The sequence below is a fragment of the Eptesicus fuscus genome, chromosome 15 (assembly GCF_027574615.1).
Source record: "Eptesicus fuscus isolate TK198812 chromosome 15, DD_ASM_mEF_20220401, whole genome shotgun sequence".
In the NCBI taxonomy this organism is placed as follows: Eukaryota; Metazoa; Chordata; class Mammalia; order Chiroptera; family Vespertilionidae; genus Eptesicus; species Eptesicus fuscus.
The window spans coordinates 77,242,780-77,262,363 of NC_072487.1; the positions used below are offsets into that span (position 1 = coordinate 77,242,780).

The 19,584-nt window shown below is 66.3% G+C and overlaps 2 protein-coding genes across 3 annotated transcripts in view; both read left to right on the top strand.

The window, feature by feature from the left end:
* The window catches only part of ADAMTS13 (ADAM metallopeptidase with thrombospondin type 1 motif 13), a 28,443-nt gene extending 18,980 nt beyond the window's left edge, over window positions 1-9,463 (top strand). Inside the window, exons 22-30 of the mRNA XM_054726869.1 lie at window positions 1,262-1,382; window positions 3,157-3,286; window positions 4,072-4,251; window positions 5,734-5,938; window positions 6,428-6,710; window positions 6,988-7,134; window positions 7,265-7,441; window positions 8,461-8,639; window positions 9,275-9,463. Of these exons, the coding sequence (XP_054582844.1) occupies window positions 1,262-1,382; window positions 3,157-3,286; window positions 4,072-4,251; window positions 5,734-5,938; window positions 6,428-6,710; window positions 6,988-7,134; window positions 7,265-7,441; window positions 8,461-8,639; window positions 9,275-9,460 (1,608 nt within the window). The 3' untranslated portion in view covers window positions 9,461-9,463. The remainder of the gene's footprint in view (window positions 1-1,261; window positions 1,383-3,156; window positions 3,287-4,071; window positions 4,252-5,733; window positions 5,939-6,427; window positions 6,711-6,987; window positions 7,135-7,264; window positions 7,442-8,460; window positions 8,640-9,274) is intronic.
* Window positions 9,464-10,155: 692 nt separating this feature from the next.
* On the top strand, window positions 10,156-17,776 carry CACFD1 (calcium channel flower domain containing 1). 2 transcript variants are annotated; one of them, XM_008152488.3, is made up of 5 exons: window positions 10,156-10,349; window positions 12,261-12,333; window positions 14,247-14,372; window positions 17,014-17,121; window positions 17,617-17,776. In XM_008152488.3, the coding sequence occupies exons 1-5, from the start codon at window positions 10,229-10,231 to the stop codon at window positions 17,705-17,707; spliced, it is 519 nt and encodes a 172-aa protein (XP_008150710.1). In that variant the 5' UTR covers window positions 10,156-10,228; the 3' UTR covers window positions 17,708-17,776. The 2 variants fall into 2 exon arrangements, with proteins under 2 accessions (XP_008150710.1, XP_054583752.1); XM_054727777.1 differs by lacking the exon at window positions 14,247-14,372.
* The last annotated feature ends 1,808 nt before the right edge of the window (window positions 17,777-19,584 follow it).

The following is a 19,584-nucleotide window of genomic DNA, read 5'->3' on the forward strand; positions in this document are numbered from 1 at the left end:
CCTCCCGGCCTGAGTGAGAGGACTGCCCTGCAGGGCTGCCTCTGCCGGAGTCCGGCCCGAGATACGCTTAGGAACAGCTCCGGGCCCCCTGGGAAGCCGCTTCCCGGGCAAGTGTGCTGAGGGGACCAGGCTGTTAGGGTGCTGCACAGAGGAAGGCTGCCAGGCTCCCCTGGCGTCCGGGGCCCGAGGCTGGTGCGGCTGCTTTCACACAAAGGTGCGTGCCAACCCCGTCCGCTCCCGGCTGGGGCTGCTCACTGCTCCGGGGGCTGCTCACTGCTCCTGGGGGCTGCTCACTGCGGCCGGGGGCTGCTCACTGCTCCTGGGGCTGCTCACTGCGGCCGGGGGCTGCTCACTGTGCCGGGGGCTGCTCACTGCTCCTGGGGCTGCTCACTGTGGCCTGGGGGCTGCTCACTGCTCCTGGGGGCTGCTCCCTGCTGGGGCTGCTCACTGCTCCTGGGGGCTGCTCACTGTGCCGGGGGCTGCTCACTGCGGCCGGGGGCTGCTCACTGCGGCCGGGGCTGCTCACTGCTCCTGGGGGCTGCTCACTGCTCCTGGGGGCTGCTCACTGCTCCTGGGGGCTGCTCACTGCTCCTGGGGGCTGCTCACTGCTCCTGGGGGCTGCTCACTGCTCCTGGGGGCTGCTCACTGCGCCCGGGGGCTGCTCACTGCTCCTGGGGCTGCTCACTGTGGCCGGGGGCTGCTCACTGTGGCCGGGGGCTGCTCACTGCTCCCGGAGGCTGCTCACTGCGGCCGGGGGCTGCTCACTGTGGCGGGGGCTGCTCACTGCTCCTGGGGGCTGCTCACTGCTCCTGGGGGCTGCTCACTGCTCCTGGGGGCTGCTCACTGCTCCTGGGGGCTGCTCACTGCGCCTGGGGGCTGCTCACTGCTCCTGGGGGCTGCTCACTGCTCCTGGGGGCTGCTCACTGCTCCTGGGGGCTGCTCACTGCGCCTGGGGGCTGCTCACTGCTCCTGGGGGCTGCTCACTGCGGCCGGGGGCTGCAGGCAGTGGCCACAAATCCACTCGCTCAGCCCCGCCCACAGTGAGCTCACTCGGATGCAGAGGCCAAGGCGGGGTGTGGTGGCCCATCAGCATCGCTGGGGGCCTGGAAGCAAGTCTCCCTGGGGAGGGTCAGCAGGGGCGGGGAGGACAGCGCCTGGGGTGCTGGTGACCACCTCTTTCTCCTGAGGGGTTGGGGCGGGTGGGTGTGGAGGTCATAGGTGGGGTGCCCAGACCCATCAGCTTGGTGCTTGCCTCCTGCAGCTGGACCCCCAGCCTCGCGGGGAGGAGGCTGCATCCGCACCGGGCGGCCCCAGGCTGGGGGCTCGTGCTGCCCACGTGTGGACGCCCCTGGCGGGCTCCTGCTCCGTCTCCTGTGGCAGAGGTGAGGCCCCTGAACACCCAAGCTCATTCGCTAGCTCTTGCCTGCCTGCATCTGGCTTAGTTCTAAAAAGCATTTGGTGGCTTCCAGAAAATTCCAGCCACGCGAGAAAGTGCCAGTGTGCGAGGAGATTGGGGCAAAGTGCAGACAGCCCTGTGATAGTTCAGTGATTGTCCAAGAGACAGAAAAGACCAAAAACATGTCGGCACCAAGAGCATGTTTCTTAAGGCCTGTCGGGCCCCACATTTAGCTCTGAGCTCCTGGTGCCAACCAGAGGGACACATGAGAGATAGACAGTGGCCTTCAGCTCTCACCCGCTCAGTACAGCCTCTGCTCGCTCAGTACAGCCTCGGCGCTCAGTACAGCCTCACCTGCTCAGTACAGCCTCACCCACTCAGTACAGCCTCACCCGCTCAGTACAGCCTCACCCGCTCAGTACAGCCTCACCCGCTCAGTACAACCTCCGCTCGCTCAGTACAGCCTCCGCTCGCTCAGTACAACCTCACCCGCTCAGTACAACCTCGGCACTCAGTACAGCCTCACCCGCTCAGTACAGCCTCGGCGCTCAGTACAGCCTCACCCGCTCAGTACAGCCTCGGCGCTCAGTACAGCCTCCGCTCGCTCAGTACAACCTCACCCGCTCAGTACAATCTCGGCTCTCAGTACAACCTCACCCGCTCAGTACAACCTCACCTGCTCAGTACAACCTCCGCTCGCTCAGTACAACCTCACCCGCTCAGTACAACCTCACCCGCTCAGTACAGCCTCCGCTCGCTCAGTACAACCTCACCCGCTCAGTACAATCTCGGCTCTCAGTACAACCTCACCCGCTCAGTACAACCTCACCTGCTCAGTACAACCTCCGCTCGCTCAGTACAACCTCACCCGCTCAGTACAACCTCACCCGCTCAGTACAGCCTCCGCTCGCTCAGTACAACCTCACCCGCTCAGTACAATCTCGGCTCTCAGTACAACCTCACCCGCTCAGTACAACCTCACCTGCTCAGTACAACCTCCGCTCGCTCAGTACAACCTCACCCGCTCAGTACAACCTCACCCGCTCAGTACAGCCTCCGCTCGCTCAGTACAACCTCCGCCCGCTCAGTACAACCTCACCTGCTCAGTACAACCTCCGCTCGCTCAGTACAGCCTCCGCTCGCTCAGTACAGCCTCACCCGCTCAGTACAGCCTCCGCTCGCTCAGTACAACCTCGGCGCTCAGTACAACCTCACCCGCTCAGTACAGCCTCGGCACTCAGTACAGCCTGGGCGCTCAGTACAGCCTCACCCGCTCAGTACAGCCTCGGCGCTCAGTACAGCCTCCGCTCGCTCAGTACAACCTCACCCGCTCAGTACAACCTCCGCTCGCTCAGTACAGCCTCTGCTCGCTCAGTACAACCTCGGCTCTCAGTACAACCTCACCCGCTCAGTACAACCTCCGCTCGCTCAGAACGGAGCCAGAGATTTCTTTTGAGGAAGTTCCCGATGTGTTTGACGAACACAGTAAGGGGTGTTTGTAGAGCAGTTCTCATACTGCCTCTTAGTAAACCTACTATGTGCCAGGCACTTTGTAACTCCCCCTCATAGTCTATATATACCCCTGCAAGTTAGCCATCAGAATATGAAAACCCTGAGACTCAGAGAGGCTGGGTCGTTTGTCCAAGGTCACAGCTGGTAAGTGGCAGAGCGAGCCCTCGGCTCGAGCTCTTCCGAGAGCTGGCTCCTGTGGTCCTGGCTGAGCCTCCTCCTGGGCCCGGGGCCCCTCTTCCTTCCTGCAGGCCAGATGGAGCTGCGCTTCGTGTGCGTGGACTCCGCCCTGGGGACAGCTGTCCAGGAGGAGCTGTGTGACCCGGCGAGCAAGCCGGGGAGCCGGCGGGAGGTCTGCCAGGCTGCCCCGTGCCCGGCTTGGTGAGTGGGGAAGGGGCTGTGCGCGGGGCAGCCTGCTCCCCCTCTTGCCCTGGGCTGTGGCCTCCTGTGGAGCTCCGGCCTTTCCTCCCTGCAGGTGGGAGACCCGCGCCTTGGCGCCGTGCCCAGTGACCTGTGGGGGTGGGCAGGTGCCGCTGGCCGTGCGCTGTGTGAGGCTGGACCGTGGACGCTCCGTCCCCCTGCCTCACTCCAAGTGCTGGCCAGCGCCCCGGCCCAGCCGCCTCGGGGAGTGCAGCCCGGAGCCCTGCCCCGCCAGGTGCGCCCCTTCCCGAGGAGGCAGGTGGTCCGAGGGGCTTCATGGGGCTGTGGGTACAGCGCATGCACGGATCCGGGCGCGGTGGGCACACGTGGGTGGCTCATTTTGTCACCGCCTGCTCCTTACTGAGCCCCCGCTGCGCCAGGCACTGCTGTGGCACGAGGGGTCCCCGCAGTGAGCCCGACAGACAGCATCTCTGCCTTCCCGAAGCAGAGGCTGGGCACGGGCCGCGGGCGATAAGTCAGACAGGGGACGGCTGTGACGGGTGGTGACGGTGCCACGTGGCCAAGGCGGAGGGGAGGCTGGGATTCCCTTTGGACACATCTGTTTTCTGTCCTCCTCTTCCCCTGCTGTAAAATGGGTTCTTCTGACGTTCCGTCCGCTGTGCCAGCCCCTCAGTGGAGACGTAGGGTGACCCTCCGGAGAGAGCGCCTCTGCAGGCCCTTCCTGGTGGGGAAAGGAGGGGGCCCCTGGCTGCTCGGGGTCCTCCCCTGACTCCGCTCTGCCCCAGGTGGCGGTACAAGCTGGCGGCCTGCAGCGTGAGCTGTGGGGGTGGGGTGGCGCGGAGGATCCTGTATTGTGCCCGGGCCCACGGGCAGGACGAGGACCAGATCCTGCCGGACGCCCAGTGCCGGGGGCTGCCGCGGCCAGAGCAGCTGGAGGCCTGCAGCCCGCAGCCCTGCCCGCCCAGGTCAGCAGCCCTGGGTGTCCAGCCGGTGGCCTGAGCTCCCGGGGTGCGGGCGCCAGGCCAGGGGCCATGGGGACGGAGGGATGGCTCCGTGGCTCAGGACAGTCCTCAGGAAGCGGGACCACCCGGCAGGCTGCGCCAGGTGCCAGAGATGGCGTCCAGCCGTGCACAGGCCGCGCTGTGGGTTCTAACGGGGTGGGTGTGGGTGGCGCTGGGCCGACCTTCACTGGGTGAGGGGGCAGATGGGTGGAGCCTGAGGTGGTCCCCGTGGGAGCCGAGCAGCACAGTCACACGGGGCAGAGGGTGCTCAGGCCGGGGCGGGGGGGGGGGGGGGGGGGGGGGGGCTCCGAGAGCAGGCTGGGCCGCGGGAAGGCACACACTCGCCGCCTCGTCCACAGTCCCTGTGGTCCCTCATCGCACTTGTGCATTTTACTTCATTTTCAATAGACTTTTACCGATTGCAGAGAGGAAGGGAGGGGGAGCGAGAGAAACGTCAGCGATGAGAGAATCATTGATCGCTGCCTCCTGCACGCCCCGCACTGGGGATCAACCCGCACCCGGGCATGTGCCCTGACCTGGGGATCGAACCCTGACCTCCTGGTTCATAGGTCGAGGCTCAACCCCTGAGCCCCGCCGGCCGGGCGCGCTTGTGCATTTTGATGATGTGATGCTGCCCGTGTCGTAGAGAAAGGCGACAGGGTTAGTAGCTGTCCTCGTGGTGCCCTGTGCTCCCCCCACCTCTTGTTTCTAAAGAAACACACCTTACGGTGAGACCCTTACACGTAAACCCTTGAACTCCTCTGTGGTTTATCGGGGTAAGCTGGGACGTCGGGAGCAAGCTTTATTTTTCCAAATTGCTAACCAGCGGAGGTCGAGTTCCTCCCGGCGGCCCCTCATCGCGTCCGCGAGTCTGGCGTCTGTTGGACCCACGGGGAGGCTTCCTGCCACGCCCCGCTGGCTCCCCTCCCCCACTCCCATCCCATGTCAAGTTGTCTTAAACGGGCAGCGCGGGGACCCTTTCCCGTTCCTACCAAAGTGTCTGGTGACGTCATTGCTTGTGCTGATGTCACTGTCCTTGTACCCCACTGTTTTCCACGTCACATTCAGAGGTGCAGGTGAGCTGGGATTTATGGGAATGGCACACACTTGAGGTCTGGCTCCCCTTGCATGTCGCTGTGGCCACGCTGGCCTCCTTGATGTTCTAGAACATTCCAGGGATGCCTGACTCAGGGCTATCCCTTCACTCAGGCTCGACTCAACAACCAACAGGAGGTGGGGGCCTCCCTGAGCACTGGTGCAGAATGGCACACGCACCCCACCCACGATTCTCAGCTTTGCTAAATTGCTCTTTTTTAAGATATCCTTTTATTGTTTGGAGAGGGAGAGGGGAGAGGGAGAGGAACATCTATCAGCTGCCTCCTGCACGCCTCCCGCTGGGGCCTGGGCCCTGTCCTGGCCGTGCCATCCGGGGCCTCTTTCCTGCAGGTGGAAAGTCACGTCCCGGGGCCCATGCTCAGCCAGCTGTGGCCTCGGCACCGCCCCCCGCGCCATAGCCTGCGTGCAGCTGGACCGAGGCCAGGACACGGAGGTGGACGGGGCGGCCTGTGCGGCTCTGGTGCGGCCGCAGGCCAGCATCCCCTGCGTCGTCGCCGACTGCGCTTACCAGTGGCACCTCAGCACCTGGACGCAGGTGAGGCCGCGGCTGGGGCGGGGAGTGCGTCCGGTACCTCACCAGGCACCGGGAGACAGCGGTGAACAGGGCTGGGCCTCCGGGGCTCGCTCGCGGTGTAGAGAAGAGGCAAAGCGGAGAGCTGCCTCCCGCCCGGTCAGAGGGCCAGGGGCATCGGCCGGGGAGGGGGCTCAGGAGGGCAGTGCCGGGCAGGAGGGCAGGGCGGACGGCTGCAGGGACAGACCGGGGGGAGGGGCAGCCATGTCTCCTGATCGCGGCTCTAGGGCCTGGAGACGCAGAGGCCTCGAGGGTGACAGGTGGGGCCGTGAGCTTGGATCCCTGTCCTCCTCCCGGTGACCTGCACGGCAGCCTCTGGGCCTCAGTGTCTCGCTGAGGGACGGAGACAGGTACCGCCTCCAGTGCTGTGCCAAGACTAGGTCATGCCTGGCCCGTCACCTGTCCTCGCCCCCCTCGGGAGGGTCAGCCCGGCTCCTCCCCTCTTCCCTGCAGTGCTCCGTCTCCTGCGGGGATGGCGTCCAGCACCGGCACGACACCTGCCTGGGACCCGAGGCCCGGGGGCCCGTGCCAGCCCACTTCTGCCAGCACCTGCCCAAGCCGGCGACGGTGCGGGGCTGCTGGGCCGGGCCCTGCGCAGGGCAGGGGACGCCCCGCCTGGCGCCCCGCGAGGAAGCCGCCGCTCCAGCGCAGACCACGGCTGGCCCTGCCGCCGCTTCCCCCGAGTGGCCCCAGCCCCGGGCCCGCCTCCTCTCCCAGGACAGCCCTCGGGGGGCCGGTACGTCCCTTCCTCCTTGCTGTCTGGGCAGCTGGCCGCAGGAGGGGTGCAGAGGGTGCAAAGCCGGGACCACTTTCCACACGGCCCGCCTCTCAGAGCATCCCGGAATGGCTCTGCGCCCCGGATGGTGACATCCGGCCCTGCAGCCCCCACCCCTCACCTGAGGGGGCTTCCGGCTAGGCCTAGGAGGGCATCAGCCCTTCCCCCCCACACACACCCCAGCCCTGCCCCCTGGGAATGCCCCACCCGGAAGCTCTGTCTGCTGCTCCCTGTCCAGGTCCCTGTGGCCGGCAGCACCTCGAGCCCACGGGAGCCATCGACTTGCGAGGCGCCGGGCAGGCTGACTGTGCAGTGGCCATCGGGCGGCCCCTGGGGGAGGTGCTGACCCTCCAAGTCCTGGAGAGCTCCCTCAACTGCAGCGCCGGTAGGTCCAGGCCACGAGGGCTCCTGCGCCCCAGGGACTGCTGCCAACCTGGACGGGGCTGGGGGGGGGGGGACGGGGGGAGGGGGGGCCGGGGGGGAGGGGGGCCGGCCTCACTGCCCGCCGCTTCCAGGGGAGATGCTGCTGCTCTGGGGCAGGCTCATGTGGAGGAGGGCGTGCCGGAAGCTGTCGGGCCTGACCTTCAGCTCCAAGGCCAACACCCTGGTGGTGACGCAGCGCCGTGTGCGGCCGCGAGGCGGAGTGCTGCTGCGCTACTCCAGCCGGCCTGCCGCGGGGGCCGTGCACAGAGGTAGGCAGGCGCCAGAGCCTCCCCCCCCCCCAGCGGCTGGCTGGGCTGTGCTGCTGCCAGCGGGGCGGCGGGCAAGGCAGACGGAGCTGTACCTTCCTGGACACCCCCCCCCGCCCCCCCCCCCCCCCCCCGCGTGGCCAGGGCCAGCCTGCGGGAGTGGTCAGCATGCGTCTCAGGATGTGACCCTTCAGCGAGGTGGGCAGATGGGGCTCCGGCCACACCCTCACCCCGTCCCTCAGGCCCCCACAGCCCCACTGTCCTGGCCCTCGGGCCCTTCAAGACCCTCTAGGACCCTCTGTCCCTGCCAGGGCCTGTGCGCAGGCCTCCTCACCGTGGGCTGTGCTTTCCCATCCGTGTCAGGTAGCCCCTCCCAGCAGCCCACGCTGGCTGAAGGCACTTCCCTAGCCAGTCCCAGAGGTTTCTGCCTGCCCTCCCCACCCCCTCTCGCCAGGCCTCAGGTGAGAAGTGGGGTGCTAGAGGCTTCTTCCTCCATAGAGATCTGAGGGGCCTCCCCTGCCCTCCACGCTCAGTGGTCACGGGCGACTGTCCTCCTTCCCTCTCGCCGCTCCTCACTGCCAAGCCTCCCACATGCAGGTGCCGCCCAGGGAGGCCCAGGGAGGCCCAGGGGGTGCAGGCAGGAGGCCCTGCAGCTGGAGTCCGTCCTTGTGCCAGGCTCAGTGTTCAGCACGTTTGCACGTGTGACTGTGCCGAGTCCTCCTGAAACCACTCTGCCCAGTGTTTGCTGTCGTCCCCTCCACTTTAAAGAGGAGGGAGCTGAAGCTCAGGCGTGGGAGGTGGGGTTCAGTGGGGGCTTCTGGGATCACACCGTGGGAGGTGGGGTTCAATGGGGGCTTCTGCCTGGGCGTCCTGGCCTTGGCCACAGCGCCACACTGTCCCCCTCCCTGCCCGCCAGCCGTGAGCTGCTCTGGCCCCGGCCTCTGGCAGCAGGGTTTTTTCTGGGGCTCCTGCATCCTGGGCCACCCCCAGTCCACCCCCCCCCCCCCCCGCTCTCCCCGCAGAATGTGACACGCAGCTCTTTGGCCCCCGGGGAGAAATTGCCAGCCCCCTGGTGAGTTCGGCTGGGGGGAACGTGGGGGGCTGCCGCATCTTCATCGACGTGGCTCCGTGGGACCGTATCGCCATCCACGCCCTGGCCGCTGACATGGGCACCGAGGGAGCTGATGCCAGCTACATCTCGGTGAGGCCCCACGCGGGCGACAGGAATGGCTGGCTCTTGCTATGGTCTGGACAGCTGTCCCTGGGGACGAGGACCGGGGTGCTGGGGTAGAGGACCCCCCCCCCCCCGCAGTCTACTTCAGACCAAAACCTTCAAAACTTAGTGAAGGAATGGGAGCAAGCTTCCGCCACGCCCTCACCAGCAAGTGTGGATGGTGCCCCGCAAGAGAGAACTAGAAAAGGCCCTTCCCACGTGGACAGCCCCTTAACCCAGGGCAGAGGCAGAATGTTAGAGCCGGGAGAGGGGCAGCCCCCCCCTCTGAGGTTTGTGCCTTTGGGAGAAGTGTCCTCTGTCCTGTATCAGCTCCTCTGGATGAAGCAGCCTGACCCTCACTGGAATAGAGCAGACCTGGGCCCCAGTCCCAGCTCAGGCGCCCTCACTGTGATCCCGGGGAGTCCCAGCTCAGGCGCCCTCACTGTGAGCCGGGGGAGTGGCATGAGCCTCTGGGCCTGTGCCCTGGGTGGGTAGTCCGCCTGCCTCAGGGCCGTGGGTGAGGGTTAAACGTGACCTGGGCGTAGGCCCTTGGGCAGCGGGGCTCCCTGAAGGCTGAAGGTGGTTTTCACTGGGCCCTGCCCTTCGGGGCTGCCCTCCTCCAGATCCGGGACATCCGCAGTCTGAAGACGACGACGTTCCGCGGGCAGCAAGCGCTCTACTGGGAGTCGGAGGGCAGCCAGGCTGAGCTGGAGTTCAGCCAGGGCTTCCTGGAAGCCCATGCCCGCCTGCGGGGCCAGTACTGGACACTCCAACCCCGAGCGCCGGAGCCCGGCCCCGCCCCGCCCTAGCTTCCTCCCCCAGCACCCAGCACGCCCCGCAGGTGCCCCCGGGCCAGTGAGGGGTGCTCCCTGCAGCGTCGGGAGGGACGCTGACATTTATGGGCTGCTGGCCGCCGGCCGGCTCCGGAGTGCTTCCCAACCTGAACCCCTCCGATCTCCAGTGTCACCGTTAGCGCCTCCTCCAACGGGCACGGCGTTGGGGGGCTCGCCCTGGAAAGGCAGCCCAGCCCGTCAGGTGCCAATAAAATGAGCGCGCGGTCTGACTGGCGTTTTCTTCACAAAACCCGTCCAAACCTTGCACACCCGCCCCACAGCACGGCGGGATCCCCGGCCGCGGTCGAGGTCCAGACCCGTTCCTGACCCGATCAAACCTCTCGCCACCCCCAGCGGTGTTCTTCCTACCCCGGGGGAGAGGCGATGGGGTGTGCCGTCACCCCCGGGCGCTGCTGCTGGCTCACCTGTTCGTCTGCTGCCAAGTCCCGCCCCTCGGCTAGCCCATTGGGCGGGTTTGTCCACCTGGGCGTCCTGCGCCGCCAAAGCCAGCCCCCTATGCTAATGAGCGCGAGCCCCGCGGCAAACCGCTCCGGAGCCCCGGAGCCCCGGAGCCCCGCCCCCTATGCAAATAAGGATCAGCGCGTCGGGCGCTACTTGCCTGGGCCCTGCAAGCCGCGCCCCCTATGCTAATAAGGCCGCCTACCCACAAGGCAGCGCACTGGCCAACGCGGCCAACTCTGGAGCCCTTTGTGAGGGCGGTGGGCTGCGCCGGGTAGCGGCACCATGAGCGGCTCTGGCGGGGCGTCAGCGACGTCCGTCAACTCCGCGCCGCCTGCGCAGGAGGAGGGCATGACATGGTGGTACCGCTGGCTGTGTCGCCTGTCGGGGGTGCTGGGGGCCATCTGTGAGTACGCGGTCTGGGCGAGGGGCGGCCCTGCCGCCCACTGCGCATGCGCGCCTCTGGGGCTGGGACCTTGGGGCGGGGGTCCGCGGGGCGGGGGCGTGGCGGAGCGGCGCCCGGGCGGTTGCTATGGTTACCGGCCGCGGCCTGGCTCGTGGGTTTCCGGGCTGGGCTGGCTGCTCTGGGGACCTTCCCGGAGGGAACCTGAGCGCTGCGGGCGCGCTGGACAGGACGCGGCCCAGGCCCGGGGGTGGGGGCAGTGCGCGCCGGCCCCGGGCTCCGAGGCCGCCGGGGGCTGCTTCCAAGCGCCGGCCGGCCGGGCCCGAGGCAGCCCCACCTGTTGACGGGTGTGGGTGGGACGCAGCCGCCTCCACCTTTGGGCGAAAGTTGTTTGTGAGCGGGGCGGGTGCTTGCTGAGGGAGGCGGCCAGTGCGGTCCCTCTCCTGTCAGCTCTGCCCGGCCATCATCTCCCCACCTGCCCCCCAGTCCCGGCCGGCACACGCCCCCGACCTCGGTTTCCGGGGCGGGAGGCGGATTTAGCACAAGCCCCAGGAGAGCCTTCGTAGGAAGTAAAGACCGATGGCAGGTCTTCCAGCGGCAAACACACGGCTGTTTGAATGGCCCGCTGTCTTCTTCCTGTTGTCCTCAACACTGGATGAGGGGGTGGGAGAGGGCACGGCGGAGGTCTGGAAGGAACCGGAAGCCTGGCACAGAGGCTGGGGTCCGGGATCTGCCAGAAGGAACATTTCCAGCACCCGCTTCCAGCCCCACAGTCCTCCCAGCTGGTGGGGCTGGGGAGTCAGGGGTGCCGGGTTAGGGCTGCGCTGCCCGGCCCTCCCCCAAATCACAGGCGGACCCCGGGTCCCTTTCCTGCTGTCCAGCATGGCTGTGACTTTGTAGAAGGGGCTGGTGGGCTGGAGGTCAGGCCTTAGATTCCATCCCCTCAAGTTGGATGAGCTGTTTCCCTGGCAGATCAGAGGGGGGTGCTGCCCCTCCCGGCTGGGGTGGAACCTGGTCCTCCCCAAGGCTGGCTGTTGGTGGCACAGTGGGGGTGGAGTCGGTGCTGAAGGTGGAGCATCCACTGCAGCAGGTGAGATGGGGGTGGGCGGAGGGGGGTGGGGGGTGAAGGGGGTGGGTAGGGGGGTGCATAGCTGACAAGCACAGAGCAGTGTTGTCTTGTGGGCGCTCGGCGTCTTGCCCCGGGCACCCGGCCTGAATGCGTACGCGGCATGCCCAGGACCGGCCGCCTTTGTGGTGGGCAGGAAGTACCTCTGTTATTTAGGAGGTCGGGGGGGGGGGGCACAGGAGGGCGGCCCATTGCAGCTGGGCTCACTTTGCCCGCTCCTCCCCGCCTGCCGCCTGCTAGGGTTACACGGGAAAACTGGAATTCCAGCCGCGCCGGGCTCAGGTGCACAGGCGCCATGCAACTTTAATGGCCTGGCGCTGCTGGCTGCTCCGCGGGCCTCACAGCTATGGCGCTGGCTGGTCCCTGGACCCGCCCGGCAGCTGCCGGCATTCCTGGTGAAGCTGGGCTACGTGCTGCGGGGAGAGGAGGGGGCGAGTGTGGCAGACCCCGCCCGTGGGGTGCAGTGGGGAGGGGAGGGCAAAGCTCCACATTTGGGGCATCCGAGAAGCCACTTCCAAGGGTAGGAGAGGACGCACCCCCCACATGACCCCTTGCCGTGCCGGGGTGGGGGGCCGGGCGTGGGACTGGCTGTGCAGGAGAGAAACAGGCCTGCGCGCTGAGGACACCCAACCACGGCCCTGGCTGGCGTGGAGTGGGAGCTGGGATTGGGACCCAGGCCTGCCTGTCCAGGAGAGGGGATTCTGACATCACACGCCGTCTCCCTCGTGGCCTTCGCGGCGGGCCCCGTCCCTCCCCGCTGCTAACCCTGCCGTGTCTCTTGCTTCCAGCGTGCGCCATCTCGGGCCTGTTCAGCTGCATCACCATCCACCCTCTGAACATCGCGGCGGGCGTGTGGATGATGTGAGTAGCACGCCTCCCTGCGGGGCTGGGGCCACTGTGCGGACCTCCTCCTCCTCCCCTTCTCCCTCCTCCTCCTCCTCCTTCTTCTCCTGCCCTTCTCCCTCCTCCTCCTCCTCATTCTCCTCCTCCTCCTCCTCCTCCCCTTCTCCCTCCTCCTCCTCCTCTTCTTCCTTCTCCTCCTCCTCTTCCTCCTCCTCCTCCTCTTCCTCTTTCTCCTTCTCCTCCTCTTTCTTCTTCTCCTCCTCCTCCTCCTCTCCCGCCCCCCCTTCTCTTCCGTGCCCCGCGCTCGCCTTCCTGAGCCCAGTCAGGGCCGGCCTGTGTTGGGTGTAGTGTCTACAACGTCAGACTCCGCGGGCACCAAGTCCATGGCCATGGGCCTCGCTCGCCCTGGCAGCCCCCAGGCCGTCCTGGCCACCCCACGACTACGCGGGAAGGAGGTTTCTGACGGTCTCAGTCAGGTGCCGGGATCAGTGGGCGAGCAGTGCTGGCTGCAGATGGAGCGGGTCAGAGCGGGCGCGGGTCAGGCATTAGAACGCCCTGCCGCCCTGCCGCCCTGCCGGGATCCTTGCCCACCTCCTGCCAGGTAGCTGGCCCGTGGGAAGGGCAGGGCGGGGTGAGAACTGGGCAGAGCAGCTCTGGCTGCATCTGACACCCCCAGGCAACGAGAAGTGGCTGAGCACCCAGCACGGCCCCTGCCCACGTGGGGCTGGAGGGGGAGGAGCACAGAGGAGGGCAGACGCCCCGCCCTCAGGGGCTCAGGCGTGGTGAGGCCTGGGTTGTGGTGCTGGAGCCTGAGCTGTGCTGGCCGAGGCAGGGGGACAGGGGGATGGGCCCGACGGGACAGGGGAGAGGCCCTGGATCCTTGGGAGAGGAAGAGTTGGCCGAGCACTGTGGAGGGCGCGCTGGGAGGCCTGGCTGTGTGGGAGGTTGGGGGTGAGGGCAGTGTGAGCTGTGCGGAGAGTTCCTGCTCTGGCGGGCTGGGGGACTTGCTGCACTAAGGCCTGGCTGTCCCAGCCTGGACACGGGCTGAAGGCCGAGCTGTCCCAGCCTGGACACGGGCTGAAGGCCGAGCTGTCCCAGCCTGGACACGGGCTGAAGGCCTGGCTGTCCCAGCCTGGACACGGGCTGAAGGCCGAGCTGTCCCAGCCTGGACACGGGCTGAAGGCCGAGCTGTCCCAGCCTGGACACGGGCTGAAGGCCTGGCTGTCCCAGCCTGGACACGGGCTGAAGGCCGAGCTGTCCCAGCCTGGACACGAGCTGAAGGCCTGGCTGTCCCAGCCTGGACACGGGCTGAAGGCCTGGCTGTCCCAGCCTGGACACAGGCTGAAGGCCGAGCTGTCCCAGCCTGGACACGGGCTGAAGGCCTGGCTGTCCCAGCCTGGACACGGGCTGAAGGCCTGGCTGTCCCAGCCTGGACACGGGCTGCGCTAAGGCCGAGCTGTCCCAGCCTGGACACGGGCTGAAGGCCGAGCTGTCCCAGCCTGGACACGGGCTGAAGGCCTGGCTGTCCCAGCCTGGACACGGGCTGAAGGCCGAACTGTCCCAGCCTGGACACGGGCTGAAGGCCTGGCTGTCCCAGCCTGGACACGGGCTGAAGGCCGAGCTGTCCCAGCCTGGACACGGGCTGAAGGCCTGGCTGTCCCAGCCTGGACACGGGCTGCGCTAAGGCCGAGCTGTCCCAGCCTGGACACGGGCTGAAGGCCGAGCTGTCTCAGCCTGGACACAGGCTGCCCTAAGGCCTGGCTCTCCCAGCCTGGACACGGGCTGCGCTAAGGCCTGGCTGGCCCAGCCTGGATGAAGGGAAGACCCCGATTCTCGCCTCAGGGCATTCCGTTCAGTTAGGGGCACAGGGGACGGGGAGTGGGGAGACGTTGGCGGGCCCAGCGGTCACCACGCTCCCTCCCCGCCTCCAGCACGAACGCCTTCGTCCTGCTGCTCTGCGAGGCGCCCTTCTGCTGCCCGTTCATCGAGTTCGCCAACACGGTGGCGGCGAAGGTGGACCAGCTGCGCTCCTGGCAGAAGGCCGTCTTCTACTGCGGGTGAGGGTGCGGCGGGCCCTGGCGTGCTCCCCAAACGCTGCCCGGCAGGGACCCGAAGGGGGGGTCAGACGCCCGCCGCCGCTCGGTGGAGGTTTCACCTGGGATTCCTTTGTGGGCATCATGGTCGCTGACACGAGATGGGACCCGCCGCCCGGCGTACACGGCTCCGCGTGGTGTGTGGTAGAGGAAGGGCCGTCAGTTGGGACCGTGACAGGCGTTCGGGACATGCGTGCCGGTGTCTGCGCAGCCTTCCCGAGCTGGGCGCCGGGCGCGAAGGGAGACGCAGACCGAGCACACGCTCCAGGCGCGGTCTCCTGCCGCCTCTGACCCCCGCAGCAGGCGCCCCGGAGCCGAGAGCCGCTGGCTGCAGCTGTCTAATACGCGGGAGCTTCTAGCGCAGCGCCCCGCGCCCGCGCCCTCCGCAGCTCTGGCAGCAGCGCAGGCCTCGCTGGCTCGCTGGCCTTTGCGGGCAGATGCGAGGTGTCTGTTCCCAGGGCTCCTTCCCGCCCGGAGCCCCGCAGTTGGGACTGAGCTCAGGTGTGAGTCCCGTCCCAGAGCCACCTGCCCTGAATCTAAACACAGGGTCACGGACACCGCATCTTCGCGTCCTTGGCCCGGGTCTTTGTTCTTTCAACGTCAGCAGTCATACGTGTTCGTTAGAAATGATTCGGAAAATAGGAAATTGTTGCCCCAAGCCCTGCTCCCTGTGGCCATTGTGACGTGTGTCTGTGCCTCAGGCGGGGCGTTACACCTGCTCTTATGGCGACACAGTTAGACGTAAACCTGTTCCTGTGCCTTTAAAATTAACCGTGATGACGTAAATGTTCTCAGAATCACCCCTGGGCCTCCCCCAGGTCACGTTCACCGACAGGATTCTTCTTCAGCTGGGCATGCGCTCCTGCCTCCGTGAACGTGGTCTAAACCGGCCTTCGCCCTTCGCCCAAACTTCCTGTGCTTAAGGTGGTGGCCTCAGGACGCATGCCCAGGTGTGAGGCCACTGGGTCGGGGGTGCGCTCGGTTAGAAGGTCTCGGGGGACTGGGCTGCTTTGCACAGAGGAGGGGGTGTGGTTTCTCCCGTCCACCCCCATGCTCTGCACCATTCCCACACCGTGTCTGTCCTCTGAGGCGAAGTGTTTTCCACGACCGCGTCTTTCTTTCGGGAGGAGGGGCCCGTTTACTGCTTACCTGTCGGCATCTGGGTGTTCCCCGAAGCAGGGCCTGTGTCTCCACATTAAAGCCTCCTCACTCCTTTGTCAGATCGCCTGCAAATGTTTGTCTAGTCTGATGTTTGCCTTTAATTTAATTTTTACAGATTTTCCCCTGTGGTCCTTCTGTTGTTGTAGTTTCTGTTATTCCTTTTATCACTTAGAAGTTTTGTAACTACACCTGGCCCTTGAAGAACGCAGGGGTTAGGGGTGCCAGCCCCCTGCAGTCAAACCCCCTCGTATAACCTTTGACCCCCTGAATACGGAAGTGTTAATAGCCTGCTGCTGACTAAAAGAAGCCTCATTGGCAACATAGACAGTGGGTTGACACATATTTTGAATCTTACAGGTTTCATATACTATGTTCTCACAATAAAGTAGGCTAGAGAAGAGAAACATTACACATGCCCGGGTTGCAGGCTTGATCCCCAGTGTGGGGCGTGCAGGAGGCAGCCTATCAATGATTCTCTCTCATCATTGGTGTTTCTATCTCTCTCTCCCTCTTCCTTCCTCTCTGAAATCAATAAAAATATGTTAAAAAATCGTAAGGAAGAAAATAAAATGTATTTAAATGCATTTACAGCGCTGTGCACATTTATTGGAGAAGTCCGCGCACGTGTGGACCTGTGCCGTTCAAACCCTGTCTCCTCTGTGCCTCACACTGTGGGCGCGGGGAGGCCGGGGCGCATGCGTGGGAGCGTGGGCAGCCTCGTCCAGGAAGTGGCAGGACGGCACGCTGGTCCAAGTCCCCACACATTCTCAGTGTTTTCCTGGCCTAGTTAACCCCACATCAAGGGTCAGCCCAGCGGATACTTAAACTCAAGGGGACACCTGCCGCCAGGTGGCGCCAAGCTGTAGTTGGGACCAGAGAGGACAGCCGGTGAGCTGCCGGTGCCTCGTGGGGTTCACCTGTGGCAGGCTGTCCTGTGCTGCTAGGAGCCCCCATTTACTGAGTGCCTGCCGTCCAGGCGGTGTGAACTCCCGCCCATGCCTGGCCCTCCCTCGCTCAGGCGCAAAGCCTGAGGTTTGATCCCCACCCCACCGTAGAGACTGAGCCTCAGAAGCTAAGCAGGCTGCCCACAGGCTCAGGGCCGCCGTCACAGAGCCCACAGGCACAGAGCCGTCAGGGACTGAGCGGACAAGAGGTTCCCTGGCCGCCTGTTTGTGTGAGCGGGAGGGGGTGGGCCAGCTCAGTGCTGTTTAGCCCCTTTGGGTCACAGACCTTCTCAAGAATCCGATGGCGATACCCAGAACTGGGCAGACAAGGTCATGGGCGTTGGAGGACTTAGGAAGCCCACTGTGAGCCTCCGTCCCAGCGATTTCTGGGGACCCTCTTGTGCCTGGTGGTCAGGGAGGGGGCCGGGTGGACGGGGGGAGCCTGGAGGTGGGTGGCGGCTGCAGGTGGGGCACGCCCGTGACCTCTGCCTCTCCCTCAGGATGGCCGTCGTCCCCATCGTCATCAGCCTGACCCTGACCACTCTGCTGGGCAACGCTGTCGCCTTCGCCACCGGCGTGCTGTACGGACTCGCTGCCCTGGGCAAAAAGTGCGTCCGCCCGTCCCAGCCCGCCCGGGGCGGGGGGAGGGGTCTCTCCTGCCCCCCGAGTCTCAGTGAGGAGGGTCTGGCAGTGGCCCTTGGTGTCCAGTTGTGGAAACTGAGGCACAGAGGTGGTCAGTGAGCCGTCAGCGTCTTCAGGGAATGCAGCTCCAGGGAATGAGCAGGACCCGTGAGGCCTCCTGGGGGTCAGTGTCGCCTCGTCAGCCTGTGGCCGGATGGTGGACAGGGCTCGTGAGAGCCTCCCCATGCAGGCCCCGGCACTGTGGCAGGTGCCACCCCCAGCCTGGCATCCAGGCAGCCTGCGCCACTGTTAGAGGTGACGGGACACGTTTGCCATCGAGCACCAAGCTCTGGGGAAACCTGAAGACCCGGAGGCTGTGCCGCAGGTCGCGGTGGGGCTGCTGGCCAGGAACCAGGTAGTGGCTGGGAGGGCGTGTGTCTGGGGCCTGTCCCTGCTGTGACCCTGCCTTGCTGTCTCCCCAGGGGTGACGCCATTTCCTACGCCCGGATTCAGCAGCAGAAGCAGCAGGCTGACGAGGAGAAGCTCGCAGAGACCCTGGAGGGGGAGCTGTGATGCGGGTCCAGGGGACCTCCCCACCCTCTCGCTCCTTGGGTTCTGCGTGAGCAAGTTCAAGAGGACAGGCCCTGAAGCATTGACCCTGGGGGATAGCCTGGAGGAGGCGGCATTGACCCAGTGGGACAGCCTGGAGGAGGAGGCATTGACCCTGTGTGACAGCCTGGAGGAGGAGGCATTGACCCTGGGGACAGCCTGGAGGAGGCGGCATTGACCCAGTGGGACAGCCTGGAGGAGGAGGCATTGACCCTGTGTGACAGCCTGGAGGAGGAGGCATTGACCCTGGGGACAGCCTGGAGGAGGCGGCATTGACCCTGGGAGACAGCCTGGAGGAGGAGGCATTGACCCTGAGGACAGCCTGGAGGAGGAGCCTTTACCAAGCTCCCATCAGCTTCTCTGCACCTGTCCCCACACTGGAGCCCTGTCTGCCCCTCTTCCCAGTTTGCCGTCTCCTGGCCCTGAGCTGATGCTGGGGCGAGGGCTCTGTGGGCCTTGACCAGCATCAAGGACATGGGCATTGCCAGCCTTGGTGAGCCAGGCCAGGGGACTTGGGCTCTGCACCACCAGCCCTCCTGGCCCCACGGCGGCCTGGCGTGGCCGGAAACAGGCCTCGGGCGGACAGCTACAGCCGGCGAACCATGGGGACCGGAGCCGGGGGAGCTCTCCTTGCGGCCCTGGGCCTGTCTCCAGGCGGGAGGCGGGGCAGCAGCCGAGTGAGCCTCCTCTCTGCTCCCCGGGCAGGAGCTCCGGGAGGCGGGGCCGCCTCTGCCCACTGCCTTCCGGGCAGAGCAGTGGCGGAGGGCTGTCTGCTGCTGCCCACGGCCCCAGCCACGCTCCTCCGTGGGAGCCCCCAGGGCGGCCACAATGCTCCTGGCGCACCTGGAACAGCCGCCTCGGCAGCAGCCGGACAGCTGGTGGGACTGGTGCCTCCCCCAGTTCCCTGGGCCTCGGACAGACAGACCGCTCCAGGATGCGGCCCACGGCCTGGCCTGAGCCCGGGCTCTCCCTCCCCGTCCCCTGGTGCTAAGGAAGTGGGGTCCTGCCCTGTCTGCAGGCCTGAGCTTGCCCCACCTCGGTATCCCTGTCGGCCTGCCCAAGCCTTGTGAGAGCTGGGCAGGTGGCTGTCCCCACTGCCCCGGTGCCAGCCCACCAGGGGCAAGGCCTGGGCAGGTGGAGAGCTGGTGCCAGGAGTGGCCCTTTTGGACCTGTGCCCTGGTCTCCCGCAGGCCCGTTCCTCTGCCTGTGGCCTAGCCCCCTGGCCACTCTGATTGCCCGGCTGGCCTTCAGCTATTCGGCATGTCTGCCAGGGCCCGGCTGCGCCCGGCAGAATGGGCAGGTGTGGAGAGGGCTCTGTCTGGGGCCCAGCTCCTGCTGCTCCTCCCGGGCCCCAGGCCCCAGGCTGGGCCTGTTCTGAGCGCCCAGCCCAGGGCAGTGCCCGGCTCTTGGCTTCCCAGAGGGGCCTTTCAGGGTGTGGCAGCCCTGCCCCGGGGACACGTCCATGGGCCCCGGTCAGCAGCGTCCCCCAGCAGCCCTCCAGGAGCCCGGCGGGGCCGAGCCCAGCGCCGCAGCGGCCAGTGTGGTGGACACGGGCCTTCAGGCTCCTCGGGGGCCGCCCTCCTCAGGCCAGGGCTGGGTCCCAGGCCTCCAGGCTGGTGTGTGTGTGCGTGTGCGTGTGCATGTCTTCTCCACGTGTGCCGTGAATAAGACCTGTCTACCTCCCAGGAAGAGCAGTGGCTCCTGATCGAGGAAGGAGGGTCCGTGTCACTCCTGCAGCTTCCTGTCGGCACAGGGAGCTCGCCGATGGGCCCACGCTGCGGGGGGAGAGGTTGGCTGCGTGTGGCAAGGGAGCCTGCACCTGTGCCTGCGGGTGCTGGGCG

Excerpts from the sequence above, each read along its gene's own strand:
- CACFD1 (XM_008152488.3), top strand. The coding sequence starts at position 10,229 with ATGAGCGGCTCTGGCGGGGCGTCAGCGACGTCCGTCAACTCCGCGCCG. Across the intron at positions 10,350-12,260 it reads GGGGGTGCTGGGGGCCATCT|CGTGCGCCATCTCGGGCCTG; the intron begins GTGAGTACGCGG and ends TCTTGCTTCCAG. Across the intron at positions 17,122-17,616 it reads CTCGCTGCCCTGGGCAAAAA|GGGTGACGCCATTTCCTACG; the intron begins GTGCGTCCGCCC and ends CTGTCTCCCCAG.